Source organism: Scylla paramamosain, chromosome 46 (assembly GCF_035594125.1).
Source record: "Scylla paramamosain isolate STU-SP2022 chromosome 46, ASM3559412v1, whole genome shotgun sequence".
In the NCBI taxonomy this organism is placed as follows: domain Eukaryota; kingdom Metazoa; phylum Arthropoda; class Malacostraca; order Decapoda; family Portunidae; genus Scylla; species Scylla paramamosain.
Window position 1 is genome coordinate 9,775,118 of NC_087196.1, and position 17,585 is coordinate 9,792,702.

A 17,585-nucleotide genomic window follows, 5' to 3' on the forward strand; every position below is an offset into this window, starting at 1 on the left:
TTTATTCTAACACTTCCTGACCTTACCTTCCCTGTGGTGGTGATGGTGGTGGTGCCTCCTTGTCACTATGGCTGGCTGTCTAGCACCTTCTCACAGCCAAACTTTTCTTTATTTTGCTTGTTTTCACCCACTGCTGCCTTCGGGTGTCCACTGCTAGAGCCCACGCCTTCCTCATTACCAACTAAAGAAGGTTTAACTCATGGGTAAGCCTTGGCAGCCACTGTGTAGGCGTGGTTACACACAAAAAAAATAAAAATAAAAAATCTGTCAGGCTGGGAGTTGAAACAGACGCCTACTAACACCACCCATAGAGGCGACACACTGACTGTTTAAAGTGTCAGGCAGCAGCAACTTTTCACTCTTTCCAACGAGCCGCCATTTATTTATTTATTTTATATATATATATATATATATATATATATATATATATATATATATATATATATATATATATATATATATATATATATATATATATATATATATATATATATATATATATATATATATATATATATCATCCGTTATCTATTTAGGCACTTATTTATTTACTTGTTTGCTTTCAAAACTCACAATTACATTTGCGTTAATAACCTGATTACTGATCCATTCTTATTACAGTAATCTAAACACTAATTCTTCTTAATTTATTTTATTAAGCCTAAATCCATCATATATGTTATCATCTAACCTAAATGCCTCAAAATTTATTATTCATTTACTATCAGAAGGAATTTTTATTCTCTATATTTTATACTTTCAAATTTCAAAGTTTACTGTTGCCAACTCTTGTATCTAGAAACTTCATGAGGCCATTACACCATGTTCTATGAATCTGCTGCCTCGAATCCTTGGAGGGGAAGTGGGTGCACACCTCACTACCTGTCCACCTCCCTAGAGTTAACCAATATCTTCACTCCTTCATCTCCTATTCTGTCCACCTCCCCAATGCAAGAGTCAACCAGTATATTAATTCTTTCACCACTATTCTGGCCACCTCCCCAAAGTAAGAGTCAACCAGTATATGCACTCTTTCACCACTATTCTGTCCACCTCCCCAATACAAGAGTCAACCAGTATATTCACTCTTTCACCATTATTCTGTCCACCTCCCCAATGCAAGAGTCAACCAGTATATTCATTCTTTCACCACTATTCTGTCCACCTCCCCAATACAAGAGTCAACCAGTATATTCACTCTTTCACCACTATTCTGTCCACCTCCCCAATGTAAGAGTCAAGCAGTATATTCACTCTTTCACCATCTATTCCATCCACCTCCCTAATCACTGTCTATCTGCCTGTGGTACATAAGCATGTACAAAGGAATATTTCTAAGATAAGGGTGTAATAGGCTAACCTAACACACACACAACAATTGGTTCTACTTCAAATTAATTTACTGTCTAACAATCTGTCTGTGATATATATGCACTGCTAAGAGCTTGTATATAGACTATGCTAACCTAACCTAACACACATACAATAAAATAAACAAATGTCATATGATACATTTTTTATTTACAGATAAAGTATATTTACAACACTACACAATGAAAAACATGAATACGATGGCTCAATCTATATATACATGGACTCTTGCAACCAAAACATCATGATATTTCCTGCACAAATGATGATGCAGGAAACAAATGAAAGGAGTAATGCATGACATGATAATAATAATAATAATACTAAGCTTAGCATGAGGAATGACAATGATTATAATTCAACCAGCATTGATTGGCAGATTTTATGATGAAATGTTGTTACAAGCTATTATAGGCACGTACCATCACCAGTTCATTAATATAGGCTCTTTTTGAGGAGGCAGAGGCCAAGAGAAGGAGAGAGAGAAAGGTGTTAGGCAAGAAACAAAACAATAATCTCACTTCATCTCACCTCTATCTCTCTAAACCTCTCTAACTTGTCTACATTTCTCATTATAAATATTTTTGAAAGTTTAAGCTGGGAGAGAGACAGGAATAATCTCACTTCATCTCACCTCTCTCTCTCTTAACCTCCCTAACTTGTCTAAATGTCTCATTGTTGATATTTTTAGAGGTTCGGGGGAGACAAAAGGTGATATGAGGTGTTATGAGAGAAAAATACATAGGAATATTCTCACTTCATCTCACCTCTCTCTCTTAACCTCCTTCCTAACTTGTCTAAATGCATTATACATATTTTTTTAGAGGTTCAGGAGAGAGACAGAGGTGATGTGAGGTGAAAAAAGTCGGTAACAAACTCATCTCGCTTCATCTCACCTCTTTCTGTCTCTTCACCTCCTCTCTAACTCACCTAAATGTCACAGATATTTTTAGCACACTTTTTTAGGCATAAGTAACGTATTCACAACTACTCACAACGCACACAGCTGTTTGATTCCACACGTCTAAGTCAACCTTCAGTGTTCGGCAGCAAACAAACATATGAGGTGTCTTTGGCGTGCAGTGTTACCACCACAAATACAAACACTCTCATTGGGACCTGAAGATCTCGTGTTGTTTGTACCTGTTTTGCCATTGTGTGATGGATGTAGGTCTAATGTTGTCTTTTAGTATATAGTCATCTTTTATGACCTCTTAAACTAATACTGGTAAATTTTATAGAATCTCTTCTTATTAAAAGGCTTCTCACTTATCTTCACTGTTCTGTCGTTTTGTTTTAAGCGTTAATGCTTCTTTAAAACTTAAACTGCCAAACTTTTCCTCATGTCCCCTCTGATAACAAGACTTTCTGCTTATTTTCACTTATTCACATCCCTATTCTGTTCTTTAAATGTGTAGTAATCTTTTTAAGTATCACCGGTTACTTTAAATATGTAGTAATCTTTTTAAGTATTGACTTTTAAAGTAACACTGCCAAAAGTTTTCTCATGTCCCCCTGATAACAAGACTTTCTACTTATTCTCATTTATTTTCACCCCTATTCTGTCCTTTAAATATGTAATAAGTCTTTTTAAGTATTGCCTTTCAAACTAACACTGCCAAACTTCTTAGAATGCCCTCCTATTCTGTCTACCTCACTAGTACAAGAGTTAACCAGTATCTTCACAAGACTTTCTATATATTTTCATCCCTATTCTGTCCTTTCAACATGTAATAATCTTTCAAGTATAATCTTTCAAGCTAACAATGCCAAACTTTTAAGAATCCTCTCCTATTCTGTCCACCCCACTAGTGCAAGAGCTAAACAGTACCTCCACTTTTTCAACCCCTTCACTGTTACACTCTAAAATCTGCCAGTTTGTATTTCCTATGACAATTTCTCTTTATTCTCACCCCTATTCTGTCCACCTCACTAGTGCAAGAGCCAGGCAGTATTGTCATTGTTTCACCCCTTCACTGGTGCACTCTGGGACTCTGCCTGTCAGTGTTTCTATCTCAAAGGAGGAGTATTAGACACCTCAGGAACTTTTTTTTCTGCCTTGGCCAGTCTCCTTAATATGAAAAGTAACGATATATAAATAGTAATTGTAATTTTGGGTTAATTGTTGTTAGTTTTTCCCTGTTGGCCAGACTCTAAACTAAAAAAAATAAATAAATAAAAATAAATAAATAAATAGCTATAAATAAAACCGAATACACAAATAAACACAAAAAATACCAATAACACTAAATCATTAACTAAACAAACAGTAAATAAAATAAAACAATATAAACAAATAAACAAGAAAATAACAATAAATCTAACTGTATGCCAGGCAGGCTAAATAAATAAGACAAAAATAAACAAGAAAATAATAAAAATATCAAAAATAATAAAAAAATAAATAAATAAAATAATAATAATAAAACTACCCATTTATATATCAGTCCAGCAATCACAAACACAGGACAGCCCAAATAATAATAAACAGAACCATAAAAACCTTAAGAATATGGCTACTTTCAAATAAAAAACACATAAATAAAATAAATAAATAAACAAATCAATAATAAATAAATAACAATACCAAATCTACCTATTTACATACAGAGCTGCTTAAACAACAATAAGACCATACAAGACCCTTAAAAGCATGGAAGGATTGTATCAGTATTGCCAAGACTAGCTATGAACCCCTTGTGACATCAACAACATAGGTGCCTCTAATGTACTGCAACTTTTCAATGCCCCATTTGGTAAACTTTTAAAAATATTCACCCTACAAGATTTAAACCTACAATATAATTCACACGAGAAGTTGTCATGTTAGATTTTTGTAGGGAGGAAGTTATCTTAGAAGTGTAAATGTAGATAATGAATTACAATGTAAGTTACGTTACTGCCGTTGTTTATATTAGATGTCTCAGGTTATTTAAAATTGTTTATGAGTGAAATTAATGTAGAAATGCTGGCCCATCCCTAGTGTATGTGTGTGTGTGTGTGTTTATTTACCTAGTTGTAGTTACCTAGGTGTGTGTGTGTGTGTGTGTGTGTGTGTGTGTCCGGAACCCATTAATATCACAGCTGTATCTGGAATAGCATCACTCATTACTTCACAATACCTGCCTCTCCCCCCAAAGACACATCACCTTAACATTATTTACACTCATAATACTACTAATTAAAAACACACACACACACACACACACACACACACACATACACAGACAGAGGCAAGAGGAATGTTCAATCAAGTGGAGGAAGAGGAAGAGGAGGAGCAGTAGGAGGAGGAAGAGGCAGAGATAAATGAAGGATAAAAAAGAATGATACAGTAAAATCCCTCTTATCCGGCATCAACGGGACCGCCGACATGCCGGATACTTGAATATTGCTGGATACTTGAATAGAAGTGAAGTTATGTCCACAATCACCACCCTACACTCACCCATCTTACCATAACAAAGATCAGCTGCTTAAGTGTAAGCACAACACGCTTCCTCTTTTCTACAACTTTAGGCATGATGAAGGCGTCAGGCAATAAACAGTGCACATGCGGGACTGAGTCACTGAGTAAACACAGTGCAGTGGGCCGCAGGTGGTGCAAAGCAGAGTGCTCTGGTAGCGAGGGGACAAAGTATGCCTCGCGTGTGAATTTTAATCGATTTTATGAGTACACATTGATTTTTTATTGATTTTAAGGCTCGGGGAAAAATGTGCCGGATACTTGAAGCTGCCGGATACTCGAATGCCGGATGAGAGGGATTTTGCTGTAATTACAACTCATGACACAACTCATGGAGGAATACTTCATCAAGTGGAGGTGGTGGAGGAGGTGGAGAGTGATGTAGTGGAAGAGGAGGAGGCAGTGAAGTGGGAGCGTTGGCGGGACAGGCGGAAGTGGTCCTCTGGCAAGATGTCCTCCACGCTGCGGCCCTGCAGGGGACGCAGCGGCCGCCAGGCTCTCAGGCCGCGTGTGGTGGGGCGGCACGCTGGGTCCCGGGACAGCATCAGCTTGAGGAGGGAGCTCTGCGGGGCGGGATGTGTGTTAAGGCATGGGAAAGTTGGTAAAGTTTGCTGCAGCTAACAATAGGCACAGAGAAGTCAAGACAAAATTGGTGTTCTCACACATCAAGGCACAGAAAGGTCAGGACAAGTTGCTGTTCTCACGCATCAACACAGAAAGATCAGGAGAGAATTGCTGTTTTTAAAAAGTTACAGGAAAAACACAAACCAAAAACAGCTTCACCTCACCAATTCCTCCCATCTGTCTCACCTCATCAGGGAAGTTGTCCTCAAACTTTGGAGGGAAGAGCAGCTCCTCCCTGAGCCGCGTCATGACGGCCAGGCGCTCCATGCCCGTCCCAAAGGGCACCAGCATCTCAAAGAACACCAGGCCCAGTGAGTAGATGTCCACCTTGTAGTCGTACACCTGCCCACTCACCTGACAATGACAAGAGAGGTGACTGTGTGTGGTGTGGTTAGGTTAGGTTAGGTTACGTTAGTTTACATATTCTTAGGTTAATTTTGACTTGGTTTAGATCAGTTTTGGTTTAAGTTAGTTAGATTAGTTTAAGTTAGGTTAGTTTACATATTCTTAGGTTAATTTCGATTTGGTTTAGGTCAGTTTAGGCTGAAGTTAGTCTAGTTTAGGTTTGATTAGATCAGGTTAGGTTAGGTTTGGTTAGGGTAATTTAAGTTTAGTTAGGTTAGTTTAGATTTGGTCAGGTTAGTTTAGGTTAATGCAGGTTAGGTTAGACTAACACCACATACCTGCTCTGGACTCATGTAGAGGCGAGTTCCAACACGATGAGTATGCGTGCGCTCAGCAGGGAACCTCTGCAGGTGTGTGGCAGGCGTGTAGGCGGCCTGTTGCTCCTCCTCCTCCGCAATGGTGGTGACCAGGCCGAAGTCACCCACCTTCACTTTGCCCTCCAAGGAGAAGAAAATGTTGGAGGGCTGCAGGAGAGACAGAGAGAGAATTAGTTGTGGAGGTAGGGGAGAGTGAGAGAAAGAAAGAGATATTGGATGAAAGAGGCAAAAGAGAGAGAGAAGGATTAGGTATATAAAGAAAGAAAGAAAGAGAGAGAGAGAGAGAGAGAGAGAGAGAGAGAGAGAGAGAGAGAGAGAGAGAGAGAGAGAGAGAGAGAGAGAGAGAGAGAGAGAGAGAGAGAGAGAGAGAGAGAGAGAGAGAGAGAGAGAGAGAGAGAGAGAGAGAGAAAATAGTTACAGTTCTAATCAGTTTCATCACAATACACCATCAATTCAAGTTCTGCGTTCTCTAACACATGTAAAATCTATATTCCCCTCAGCCCAGTCGGTCACCATTCATCACATTCCCCACCCACAGTCTCAGCCCAGTCACACACATCACATTCCCCACCCACAGTCTCAGCCCAGTCGGTCACCATTCATCACATTCCCCACCCACAGTCTCAGCCCAGTCAGTCACACTCATCACATTCCCCACCCACAGTCTCCTTTAAGTGTTCCATTGAGTGATGACTTTTGTCCCTCAGGTGCTGGGAGTGGTGAGCACATCAGACGGCGCCCCAATCACCTTCTCCCAAGAGACACAGATGAAGACCAACGTGTACGAGATCGACTAGACACACTCCCCTTCCCTCGTGGCGCACAACTATTAGAGGACTCAAGTTTAGTTCCCCGGGCCAAGTCTTGTTTAGTGACGCGACTGAGAGGTAGCCAAACCAGCCAGCCAGTCCATCAGTCAGCCAGTCACACGTCATCCTTAGCATCTTTAGAGAACTGGTTATTATTTTCGAGGAACTCTCTACATTCCTTCATATCAGACTTGTTTGTTGTTGATGGTGAGGATTATTTTAGTGACTTATTGGAGCTTTTGTGGTTAACTTATTCTGTTTATCTTGTGTTTCCTTAATGGTTTAGTTGTCAGCCGTCTGTGTGAAGGCAGCCGGGGAATAGTGTTGTGTTTTGTGGGTCTCTATGCCGTACTAAAAGGGTTTGTGTCTGCTGCCTGCCCTGCCGCCCACCACCACTCCTCCCACCATGCAGTTCTCCGTTATTGAGTGTTAAATTACTGCTCTTGTGTGTTTATTCTATTGACTCAAGTGGACTTTATTATTTTTTGCTTTTCCTTTTTACTTAAGATTTTAATTTTTCTTTGGTTTATTAATAAATTTTGTTTTCTCACTAGCTGACTAAATTTTTCTTTACTTTTCAAATGGGGTGTACCAGATTTTTCTTTTCTCTGGTGTTTACAAAATTTTTCTTGTTTTCTGGAGTTTGCCAAAGTTTACTACATTATGTCCAACATTTCCCCTTTTTTTTATTAGAGAAACACAATTAAACTACTTGCAAATAAATGGGGAAAAATAATTACACTATCAGAAAAATAAAATTCTTGCCAAAACTGCAGAATTTATATTAAAAACAAACTTTATAAACAGCATGGAAACCAGGATTGTCTTTTGCATCTTGGGTAAGAGAAGAATTAATACATTGTCCACATCTGGGTTTCCTTCTCCTCCTCCTTTTCTTCCCTATCATTGCCCTGACACTTCCCTCAACCATGTATATGCACATCATATCCTTCCTATCCATACCAGACCAGCAATCCTACATGGGGCAGCCCAGACAGAGCACCACACACACATGCACACACTCAGCCCTGTTGGCCCCTGGTGGAAAGATCACCGCACACACCATTCACACTCTCAGCCATGGTGGAAAGGGAGTCTCATGGACCACCCTCTTGCACCCCAGGAACCTCGGCACACCACAGTAACAGGGAACAGTCTCCTCTTAATCTTTCCTCCTCCTCTTTTCTTTCTTCATGTCCTCTCACACTCATGTATATCCATGTTATCACATCCTATATATAATTCTCCCACATCATTCTCATCACCAGTGTTACCATCACACACACACACACACACACACACGTAAGAGACACTTCTGCCAGTCACTGCGATCTCTTATCTGGTGAAAAACAATTCTGATCTACTGTGCAATGTTTGATTAGGTGTAAGTCATGAGAGGAGAGAGAGAGAAAGAGTGAGAGCAGGCTGGGTGGCCCTGTGGTGCATACAGTGTTATGTCAATGCCAGAAGGTTGTGAGGTCACTCCTGGCTCCTTGCAAATGTGTGGTGGGAGAGGTAGCACTGATTGATGCCACAACACTTTGCTGTTGTGTCTTTTAACTTACAAAAAGCTACAGACCCTTTCATACTTTTTATTTTGAGAGAACTGCATGTGGTGTGATACTGTTGGCAAGACCCTTTCGGACTTCCTATTCTGAGAGAACGGCACCTGGTCAAATATTGTCAGCTTAAGAACAAAAGGCAAGACCATTCCTTCCTTCCTTCCTTCCTAGGTTGAGAGAATAAAACAGCACCTGCTCTAATATTATCAGCTGGAGTACAAAAAGCAATGAGCTCTTCCTTCTTTCCTAGGTTGAGAGAACACAGTGGTCTATTATCAGCTGGAGCACCACATGAGCTGCTGGTGTACAAACAATTAATTTTATAAAGAACAAGGCCAGGGTTGGAACACACGTCTTGAACATGACGTTTTGTAATTTACACTCTGCGTAATGAGGCTGAAAAAACAATTAACAAAGGATTAACATCATTTATCTGGGACGTGAGTCGTGGCCATTGTGTGTGTGTGTGTTTCCACCTGACATTTCTTGGTAACTGAGTAAGAGTATTCACTGTAGGTAAGTTTGAATTCAAGAGAGCTGACTGAAGTTTCCCTTATTTCCATCTGTTTGATCCTTTATACATGTACAAATCAAATCAAGATGGGTTTGGATTCCATGAGACTTTTTATAACAGAGAGCTTAAGTTAAACTAATGGCTAGGAATATTTGCTCCACTCCAAAAGGGTTTCAATCTTAACTAGCTTTATACTGTGAGTGTTAGAACATTAAACCTTCTTTCAAGCCAGGTTTAGATTCCATATGAAGTTTTATAACTGAGAACAAATGTAAACTAAAAAGAATATTCACTTAACTCAAAAAAGGCATCTGTCTTATCAAACTTGCTTGTATTTTGAAACACTTCTGCGCCATACTTTCACTACTTTCAAAAGGCTCTAGTTAAAGTGAAATGAGTTTTATGAATGTTTTTTTATGGTTCTAGTGAGAGATTAACAACATTTCTACATTATTAACAGGAGAAATACTCTAGAGAACCTGGCTAATCATCTCTGTGGCCTTGGAAAATAGTCGTGGTGAGAGAGCAAGGTGTTTCAGAATGCTGGCCACTGTACTGTAAGTGTCAAAATATTCCAAGACATTTTTAAGACCGGTTTGGATTCTGTTTGACTCATCACCATTGTCAGTTCCCTTATTTGCAATCTCGGAGATCCACAGTACTGTTTGTTGTAAGGGTGAGGAGCTGCTGTACATAAGTGAAATCTACGCGTTAGTAAAAGTTTCTATTTTACATGCAACGGTGCCACCTGCTCCATAATATAAAGTAAGGCTGCTGTTGTATTTCTTTGAGTATTGTTTTCAATATATATCCCCCTAAAATAAAGAAGTAAAGTTTGTTGCTAGTTTTGTTGGCCTACCTGGGATGTGTTTGTTGTGACAGTTGATCAGAGGAGTTACTCATTTATAAGATCAGCCTTGACTTCAAAATACAATGAGAAGCTATTGAAGGAGTAAGGTTTGTTTGTTTCACTGGCCTAGCTGGGATGTGTCTGAGTGCTGTGTGAATGACTGAATGCAGCACAGAACATACTAATTATAAGGAAACAAGTTGATTTCAAAGTAGAAAGAAAAACAGTCAAAGAAGACTTTTTTTTTTTTATGTAGGAAGGACACTGGCCAAGGGCAACAAAAATCTAATAAAAAAAAAAACTGCCCACTGAAATGCCAGTCCCATAAAAGGGTCAAAGCAGTGGTCAAAAATTGATGAATAAGTGTCTTGAAACCTCCCTCTTGAAGGAATTCAAGTCATAGGAAGGTGGAAATACAGAAGCAGGCAGGGAGTTCCAGAGTTTACCAGAGAAAGGGATGAATGATTGAGAAAAGCTTTTGATTCCACCCTGTCTAGAAGAGCAGTATGAGTGGAACCCCCCCAGACATGTGAAGCATACTCCATACATGGACGGATAAGGCCCTTGTACAGAGTTAGCAGCTGGGGGGGTGAGAAAAACTGGCGGAGACGTCTCAGAACACCTAACTTCATAGAAGCTGTTTTAGCTAGAGATGAGATGTGAAGTTTCCAGTTCAGATTATAAGTAAAGGACAGACCGAGGATGTTCAGTGTAGAAGAGGGGGACAGTTGAGTGTCATTGAAGAAGAGGGGATAGTTGTCTGGAAGGTTGTGTCGAGTTGATAGATGGAGGAATTGAGTTTTTGAGGCATTGAACAATACCAAGTTTGCTCTGCCCCAATCAGAAATTTTAGAAAGATCAGAAGTCAAGCGTTCTGTGGCTTCCCTGCGTGATATGTTTACCTCTTGAAGGGTTGGACGTCTATGAAAAGACATGGAAAAGTGCAGGGTGGTATCATCAGCGTAGGAGTGGATAGGACAAGAAGTTTGGTTTAGAAAGTGTTTAGTGTTGTTTGTTTCATTTGCCTAACTGGGATGTTTCTGTGCTAATTGTTCTGTGTGTGTGACTAGCCATCACTGAACTTGTTAATATCTAATGAAACTAAGCTTGACTGCAAAAGCTGTCAAAGAAGCAAAGTTTGTTGTGTTTCCTTAGCCTGGCTGGGATGTGTCTCTGCATCAACTGTCACATGTCAATGACCATCCATCACAACTAATGAAGCTCTGAGGAAAGTAGACATAAGAATGAAAGACTCTCATGAATGTGTCAGTACTTCATTTTGTTCAATCAGACAATGAATGACAATCTTAAGCCATAAACACGAGTGAAAAACTATTCACCAAATTGTGGAAGAATTAAACTTGGTATATTTCAAAATAAAAGACGGCGGAAGACGAATAAAAAACAGCAGTGAAATAACCAGCGTGTAGAACCATTCGTTACATTGTGGCTGAATTAACCTTGATACATTTCAAAACAAAACCGTAAAAAAATAAATAAAATAATAATAATAATAATAATAATCAAATAAACTTCCTAGACTTGAAAGTAAAAGACAACGAGAGACAAACCACAAACAGCAGTGAAATAACCACCACTCTGCGGAACCATTCATCATGTTGTGGCTGAATTAACCTTGCTACATTTCAAAACAAAACAGTAATTATAAACCTGACAGCATGGACACTACCTATTTTTGACCTTACATTCCAAAACAAAACAGTACACCTAAATATTGACAGTATGAAGATAACTAAACTTTCCTCTATTAGCTGAATAATTATTAACTCAGTGAAGTGACTGCCACAAGACCCAGTACCACCAAGCCAGTCAAGGCAGGGTGAGACGGAACAATTGCTCTTTCCTACTCAATATTCCATCAATTTCTATATCAAAATTCCTCACTGGAACATCAGATGGAGACTTTAGAATGAACAGTTTCACCTTCATCAATCTGTGTCCTGTCTGTCCACCTATCCACTCGGCAGGACACAAAAATATACTTCATTTACTTATGTGTCATTGGATGGGACCCCTAATTCTTGCACTGCTATGAAAAAATGCTTCAAATATATGATGGAACTAATGGCTACCTTACACACACACACACACACACTATCACATAATTAGAGTGACAAAATTTTACACACACACACACACACACAATCTTACATATCTGGCTTCCATGGGTTGTCCCTCACAGACTGAATAAGCTTGAGCGCTTCATCGTACAGTGCTGCATCTGTAACACAACACCCACCACTTCAGTCTTGTGGCCTTCCTTACGTTAACTTATTTATTATTAGTAGTATTTATCATCATCAGTTTCCTATCACACCAGACCATATTCTGAAACACCTCTGCGCCACAGCTCCAATACTTTCAAAAGACTCTAATTGAATTGACATGGGTTTTCAAGTGTTTCTATGGTTCTAGTGACAGATTAACAAGAGAAACCTTTAAGAACCTGGCTAATCATCTCTGTGACCTTGAAAAACAGTCATGGTGAGGCTACAGGGATGTTAAGAGTGTTTCTATGGTTCTAGTGACAGATTAACAAGATTTATACATAATTAACAGGAGAAACACTCTTGAGCACCCGGCTAATCATCTGTGGCCTTGAAAAACAGTCACAGTGAGAGAGTAAAGCATTTCTGAATACGGCAAAAGGAGGAGGCCAGCTACTCACCAAACTTGTCGGCCTGCATTTGGGGGAACGTGATGTAACTCTGGCACATCACCTTCTGCCCCTGACCCACACTGTGCACCTCAATGACGCCCTCCAAGTTGTCCTGCAGGATGAGAAAAGGAGGAATTAGGTTAAGTTAGATTAATATTAGCAAGTGTTTATGTTCTACTGTATTGCATTACCTCCTTCCGAGTTAGTTTAGTGGATGACGAGGATGTTTAAAGTTTGGTTAGGTTAGTTCTATATAAAAGTTACTTCCTAGGTCTTTTATCATGTTTGGTTCTATTGTAATCCATTATCACACCCTCATGCATTTCCTGGTGGTGATAATGATGGTAATGACAGTGGTGAAGGTGCATGGCAGTACCTGGAGGGGGTTGGGCAGGGTCACCATCACCATCTTGCCGTCACTTGCTTTCACCATCAGAGAGGAGCCAGAGGGGTCAACCTGGTGAGGAGAAATAATGAGATTTGTCACCACCAAACTGTCTGGATTGAGAGGTAATTACAAGTGCTGGAAGAGAGAAGTAGAGAGGTGCAGTGGTGATGTCAATAAATGAACTGTTATATGGCAGTAAGGAATCTCAACTTTTTATCATGACTCAACAAGGCGCGAGGAGCAGGCTTCTCTCTCTCTCTCTCTCTTTTTCCTTAACTCTCCTCCCGACTCCCTCTCTCTCCCTGTTTGCCTTTCTCCCGTCTCTCTTTCTCTCCCTAGCTCCTCTTCCCCTCCCCTCTCCTCTCCCAGGCTACTTTGTCTCTCTCTCCCTTGCTTCTCTCCCCCGTCTCTCGTTCCTTGCCTCTCTCACCCTCGCTCCTCTCCCTATTCCCCATATCTCTCCCCTCTAGAAGAATAACAATAAAAACATGAAGAGTAACTAACAAACACAACGAGTGAGGAGGTGAAATAAGCCGGCCTGCCACCACCACCACCACCACTGTCCTCACCTGTGCCACGGTGCCCACTAACACCACCTTCTGGCCTGTGTACATGGGCAGCAGGGCGCCGTTCACCCTCATGCTTGGCTCGCTGGCATTGGACACCATCACGCACACTGACACAAAGATCACAGGATATGTACTACACTATTTGTTGTGGTTCCCTTCCCGCGCTTTTGTCTGCTTCCATGTGGGGCAGAGTTGCCAGATTGTTTTGGCCACATTATCGTACTACACCGGTTGAAATTACTGTACTTCTGGTAAAATTATCATACATATGTAATTATTCCAAATATTATGCAAAACTGCCACTTTCCAAATACAGCAGAATTTAGGTTATATATATATATATATATATATATATATATATATATATATATATATATATATATATATATATATATATATATATATATATATATATATATATATATATATATATATATATATATATATATATATACTCGTATATATATATATATATATAGAGAGAGAGAGAGAGAGAGAGAGAGAGAGAGAGAGAGAGAGAGAGAGAGAGAGAGAGACTCCGCCAGTAATTTCTTTATTGTTACTCGTTCACAGACGGCAAGTTCTGTGACTCCCTCCCTCTCCCTCTCCCTCGCCCACACAAGATGTCGGTGCAGATAGAAAAAAAAAAAAGGCGCTATGAGTGTTCTGCCCTCACGCGCGGCTGGAAAAGAGAGTGAGTGCTGAGGAAAACTGGCCTGACTTGCGGTAAAGTAGATGTGTATTATTACACATCTACATCACACACACACACACACACACACACACACACACACACACACACTGCATAAGCATATGTACAACGAAAGACAAGGCAACACACACACATACACACACACACACACACACACACACACACACACACACACACACACACTGCATAAGCATATGTACAACGAAAGACAAGGCAACACACACACACACACACACACACACACACACACACACACACACACACACACACACACACACACACTGCATAAACATATGTACAACGAAAGACAAGGCAACACACACACACACACACACACACTGCATAAGCATCTTTACAACGAAAGACAAGGCAACACACACACACACACACACACACACACACTGCATAAGCATCTTTACAACGAAAGACAAGGCAACACACACACACACACACACACACACACACACACACACACAGCATAAGCATATGTACAACGAAAGACAAGGCAACACACACACACACACACACACACACACACACACACACACACACACTGCATAAGCATCTTTACAACGAAAGACAAGACAACACACACACACACACACAAACACACACTGCATAAGCATCTGTACAACATAAGACAAGGCAACACACACACACACACACACACACACACACACACACACACACACACACTGCATAAGCATCTTTACAACGAAAGACAAGACAACACACACACACACACACACACACACACACACACACACACACTGCATAAGCATCTGTACAACATAAGACAAGGCAACACACACACTACATCACCATCTGTACAACGAAAAATAAGGCAACACACACACACACACACACACACACACACACACACACACACCTTGAAATACCTTGAAAAAAACACTGAATTTTACTGGGAGGGACTGGAAGGGAGTTACGGAAGGTACTACTCTGATAACGTCACGGTCCGGGGGGGGCCTTGTGACGTCACGGGGGGGGTTGATGACGTCACAGAGAACGTTATTTACGTACGTACGTATTTCATTTTGAAAATGACCCCTCTAAAAAACGCAGCTAGACAGGAATGCTTTATAAATTTAGATTTGCCACATTTATTAACTAATGCCACAAATACCAACACATTTCAAAACGCAGTAGTATTAAAGATATTTAAAAAGAAGTATCTGGAAACTGTTGGAATTTTCACCCCATTTAAAATCGTTCAAATGTCCACCCATTCTGGCTTAAACATAACGGAAAACACTTTAAAAAATCTGAACTATTTTCTAAAACCATTTAAAGTGAGCTACAAGCACAAATAAAAAAAAATTACCGAAAAAAATTCAATATTATTGGAAGTTCAACACAAATAAAAACAAGTGTACGGTGCACGCATTTCACTGAGCGGGACGGCAACACACTTAAAAAAACATCAACTATTTTTTAAAAGCAATAAGAACCTAGTACAGGCTGAAATTAAATAATTTAGTTTTGGGACCGTAAAAATATACGCCGAAAACGGCCCTCTTATTTACACAAAAACAACGCCAAAATCACCTCTTTTCATGCAACACACGCTCTCAAATAACTTAAAAAACAACGAAATATTTTTACAAACCATAAAATCTTAGCTACAAGCCGAAATAAAATACTTAGGAAATAAAAAAAATAATATTGGAACCGGGGGTCCGGGGAGCCTTATCCAAGATGGCGGTGGGGGCCAGTGGAGGGGACGACCAACCCTTCTCACTCATTTAAACCCTCGCCAAACTTAAACTAAGTAATGGCAGGTATATCTAACGAGCGGATATTAAAGCTAGGTCATGTGGCTCCGCTTTGCGACAGTATTGGTTTAAAACACTCACAGATAAGATAGATAATGGCTGATAAATAGAGATGACCCAGATTGTTTACATTTTCATTAAGTTAAATTTTACGGTTTTTAGCAACGAGACGAGGCTGACACAGGGATATATTGTGCTGGAGGTTAGGTGAGATGCGTTAAAATGAGTTAAAACCGTGGATTGTTCAGTTATTCATTAAAAAGTTACGTTAAGTTACCTAAATTTATTCTAACACTTCCTGACCTTACCTTCCCTGTGGTGGTGATGGTGGTGGTGCCTCCTTGTCACTATGGCTGGCTGTCTAGCACCTTCTCACAGCCAAACTTTTCTTTATTTTGCTTGTTTTCACCCACTGCTGCCTTCGGGTGTCCACTGCTAGAGCCCACGCCTTCCTCATTACCAACTAAAGAAGGTTTAACTCATGGGTAAGCCTTGGCAGCCACTGTGTAGGCGTGGTTACACACAAAAAAAACAAAAAATATTCTGTCAGGCTGGGAGTTGAAACAGACGCCTACTAACACCACCCATAGAGGCGACACACTGACTGTTTAAAGTGTCAGGCAGCAGCAACTTTTCACTCTTTCCAACGAGCCGCCATTTATTTATTTATTTTATATATATATATATATATATATATATATATATATATATATATATATATATATATATATATATATATATATATATATATATATATATATATATATATCATCCGTTATCTATTTAGGCACTTATTTATTTACTTGTTTGCTTTCAAAACTCACAATTACATTTGCGTTAATAACCTGATTACTGATCCATTCTTATTACAGTAATCTAAACACTAATTCTTCTTAATTTATTTTATTAAGCCTAAATCCATCATATATGTTATCATCTAACCTAAATGCCTCAAAATTTATTATTCATTTACTATCAGAAGGAATTTTTATTCTCTATATTTTATACTTTCAAATTTCAAAGTTTACTGTTGCCAACTCTTGTATCTAGAAACTTCATGAGGCCATTACACCATGTTCTATGAATCTGCTGCCTCGAATCCTTGGAGGGGAAGTGGGTGCACACCTCACTACCTGTCCACCTCCCTAGAGTTAACCAATATCTTCACTCCTTCATCTCCTATTCTGTCCACCTTCTCAATGCAAAAGTCAACCAGTATATTAATTCTTTCACCACTATTCTGTCCAATTCCCCAATACAAGAGTCAACCAGTATATTCACTCTTTCACCATTATTCTGTCCACCTCCCCAATGCAAGAGTCAACCAGTATATTCACTCTTTCACCATTATTCTGTCCACCTCCCCAATGCAAGAGTCAACCAGTATATTCATTCTTTCACCACTATTCTGTCCACCTCCCCAATACAAGAGTCAACCAGTATATTCACTCTTTCACCACTATTCTGTCCACCTCCCCAATGTAAGAGTCAAGCAGTATATTCACTCTTTCACCATCTATTCCATCCA

General features: G+C 39.6%; 1 protein-coding gene and 1 long non-coding RNA gene across 3 annotated transcripts; one reads left to right on the forward strand and one right to left on the reverse strand.

Moving 5' to 3' along the window:
* Positions 1-1,503: 1,503 nt before the first annotated feature.
* LOC135094727 (eukaryotic translation initiation factor 2-alpha kinase 3-like) lies at positions 1,504-16,672 on the reverse strand. 2 transcript variants are annotated; one of them, XM_063995061.1, is made up of 7 exons: positions 16,366-16,672; positions 12,972-13,052; positions 12,605-12,707; positions 12,088-12,157; positions 6,142-6,327; positions 5,645-5,812; positions 1,504-5,397 (listed from the first exon to the last, which is right to left on the reverse strand). In XM_063995061.1, the coding sequence occupies exons 4-7, from the start codon at positions 12,100-12,102 to the stop codon at positions 5,182-5,184; spliced, it is 585 nt and encodes a 194-aa protein (XP_063851131.1). In that variant the 5' UTR covers positions 12,103-12,157; positions 12,605-12,707; positions 12,972-13,052; positions 16,366-16,672; the 3' UTR covers positions 1,504-5,181. The 2 variants fall into 2 exon arrangements, with proteins under 2 accessions (XP_063851131.1, XP_063851132.1); XM_063995062.1 differs by lacking the exons at positions 1,504-5,397; positions 5,645-5,812; positions 16,366-16,672 and adding an exon at positions 13,553-13,766 and having other exon boundaries at positions 6,194-6,327.
* On the forward strand, positions 6,227-9,902 carry LOC135094729 (uncharacterized). The gene is made up of 2 exons (XR_010263954.1): positions 6,227-6,362; positions 6,888-9,902. It is a non-coding gene; the product is annotated as an uncharacterized LOC135094729 (long non-coding RNA).
* Positions 16,673-17,585: the final 913 nt, after the last annotated feature.

Bases quoted from the DNA above. Each gene is read 5' to 3' on its own strand.
- LOC135094727 (XM_063995061.1), bottom strand. The intron at 5,813-6,141 runs GTATGTGGTGTT...TGTCATTGTCAG, and splicing joins TCTACATGAGTCCAGAGCAG to GTGAGTGGGCAGGTGTACGA. The intron at 5,398-5,644 runs GTGAGACAGATG...CCCGCCCCGCAG, and splicing joins AGGACAACTTCCCTGATGAG to AGCTCCCTCCTCAAGCTGAT.